This window comes from Mytilus edulis, chromosome 6 (genome assembly GCF_963676685.1).
Source record: "Mytilus edulis chromosome 6, xbMytEdul2.2, whole genome shotgun sequence".
NCBI classification, from domain to species: domain Eukaryota; kingdom Metazoa; phylum Mollusca; class Bivalvia; order Mytilida; family Mytilidae; genus Mytilus; species Mytilus edulis.
In genome coordinates, this window is record NC_092349.1 from 5,612,321 (window position 1) to 5,614,852 (window position 2,532).

At 35.9% G+C, this 2,532-nt stretch overlaps 1 protein-coding gene across 1 annotated transcript; it reads left to right on the plus strand.

Moving 5' to 3' along the window:
* Positions 1-685: 685 nt before the first annotated feature.
* LOC139529026 (uncharacterized) lies at positions 686-1,693 on the plus strand. The gene is made up of 2 exons (XM_071325260.1): positions 686-761; positions 1,308-1,693. The coding sequence occupies exons 1-2, from the start codon at positions 686-688 to the stop codon at positions 1,691-1,693; spliced, it is 462 nt and encodes a 153-aa protein (XP_071181361.1).
* Positions 1,694-2,532: the final 839 nt, after the last annotated feature.

The following is a 2,532-nucleotide window of genomic DNA, read 5'->3' on the forward strand; positions in this document are numbered from 1 at the left end:
AAAATCCACATTACTGCGCCATGACATGGATAACTCTCTTAATTTGCTTACTACACAACTGCAACAGAAATTTGATCTCCTAGATAAGAAGTTAACAGAAATTGAAAGACAAAATGATACCATTCCGGTGGCTGTCAATTTGGAACAAAGGTTTACACAGTTAGAACAAAAATATCTTAATCTTGAACAGAATTATAACACTCTCACCAAGGAAAATTACGTGTTGCAGATAAAGAAAAATGAGATGGAAAATGAACTCTTCTCGTTACGGAACGAGACTATAAACAACATAAGGAGTTGGAGCTATTGAAAAAAAAAATCCCTCTTAACGGACCAGAACGTTGAAGCTCTTGGACATCTAAAAGGTATTCAACCACTACGAGATATAAAAACATTACAACAACAAGTAGGGTCAATTTCTGCTCAAACAAGTTCTTTGAATATGAAGGAGCAGGCGCGTAGCCAAGACGTTCTTGCTTTGTATGATCAGGTACAGAAACAAGGTACTAACAATACTAGATCAATGACTAATTTAAGCACCCAATTGAAGACTTTACAGATGGACTTAGGCACGCAAATTAAATCTTTACAGACGATTTACAATACATCAATTACGGATTTAGATATGTCGTTGAAAATACTTCAGAAAAATCAAAGTTCGGTCTTTGCCGGTATCGAGTCGAAAATGCATGAAGCATTTTTACGTGATAACCAAACATTAACCCAATTGCAGCGACAGATAGCCACCAGCAATGAGCTAGGTATGTATGTGTTGCATCTCATAAAGTAAAATAATAATTTCAAATCAAGCCCGTTATTTGATATCAAAGTCAGAATTATTTGGAAATGACGAATATAATCTGTATTTAACAGAAACTGATTTTTACTGTTGAATTTAACAAGATTCACGTCGATCAAAATTCAATGTTCCACAAAAATAAAGTTGACGCAATTGTTTAATGCGACACATGCGAAGTTCATAATAGGAATACAAAATGTTTGATAATCGTAATCATGTTCTTTTTTATTTACTGATATGATATATATTTGTTTTAAGTATGTAAAGTTATATATAGATTACAAAAACAAATCTAACGTTACAGCTGTATACTTATGCAATTTACAAATGTTAATGAGGCCGGGATAAGGTACCTGTATTTGATTATGCTAAATTTACAAAGAAAAGAACATGACATTAAATATAAACAATTTGTACAGGTTTAAGGTACAATGTATAATTATAATTCTAAACTAACATTCTCTTTAGAACTTTGATATTTCTCATTGTTTCAAGCCTTTTCTTTCAGTTTCAATAACTGCACATCCTTTATCTTCCCCAACCAAGGCTGGTATAATTAAGTTTGACGACGTTGCATTCAGTGCAGGCATCAAAAACCTTACAACTTATAAAAGTTCCGGGAAATTTATTTGTGAGAAGGAGGGATTGTATCTTATTTCTGTGTCAATTCGCTCCCTTTCCAATGGTGCTTACTTCGTCATCTACCAGAATAGCGGATTGATATCATACACAGAGATTGGTTATAACAGCGATGGTGGATCAATGGCACATACCGGTACTGTAATCCTTGCACTACAGGTACATCTTAATGATAGTGTGTGGGTATACTTCCCTGGTGCCTATCGTATAAAAGGTGGACGATGGTCAACATTAACGATTATCAAATTGAGATAAAAGAGACAATAAAGCAACTTTTCAGCCTCTGAGCTATTATATTAACACATGCATAAGAATATATAACAAATGCTAACAATCAACACCCTACCATCAAATTCACCCATGAAACATCTAATTCCACCACAAACTTCCTTGATACATCTAGCACCCTCTCTGTAGGTATAATAAACACAGATATATACTCTAAACCTACAGATACTCATCAATACTTGTCGCCTGAAAGTTGCCATCCTCCACACTGCACGAAGAGCATTCCATACAGCCAAACTCTCAGAATAAGGCGAATCTGCTTCTCTGAAGACACTGCAAACCAACGTCTGGGGCAGCTCAAAGGACATTTGAAACACAAAAACATCAAAAATAGTTTTCGAAAAGTGGAATCCATCCCCAGAAGCAGTCTGCTAACCTACAAAGATAAACAGAAAAGTAAAAGAATCCCATGTGTGCTCACCTACCATCCATGCCTGAGAAATAGTTTCAAGACCATTCGTGATCATTGGACAGCAATCGAGAAACATTCGAAGTTATCCAAAATCTTTCCTGAGCCTCCCATGATTGCTTTCAAACAACCTAACAGCCTGAGAAATATACTTGTCCGTGCTGAACTTTCCAAACCTAACCATACTGTAGGTAATTGCCAGCCTTGTGGGGATAAGCGCTGCAAATGTTGCAACCAATTGCAGCATTCATCAACATTTCACAGTAAGACCACAGAAAAGACATACAAGATCTTCTGCAATGTCAACTGTAAAAGCTCAAACGTGATTTACGTTCTTGAGTGTCCTAGATGTGGTCTCCAATATGTTAGTGAATCTATGCAGCCATTTCACAAACGC

Excerpts from the sequence above, each read along its gene's own strand:
- LOC139529026 (XM_071325260.1), top strand. The coding sequence starts at position 686 with ATGCATGAAGCATTTTTACGTGATAACCAAACATTAACCCAATTGCAG. Across the intron at positions 762-1,307 it reads AGCCACCAGCAATGAGCTAG|TTTCAATAACTGCACATCCT; the intron begins GTATGTATGTGT and ends CTTTTCTTTCAG.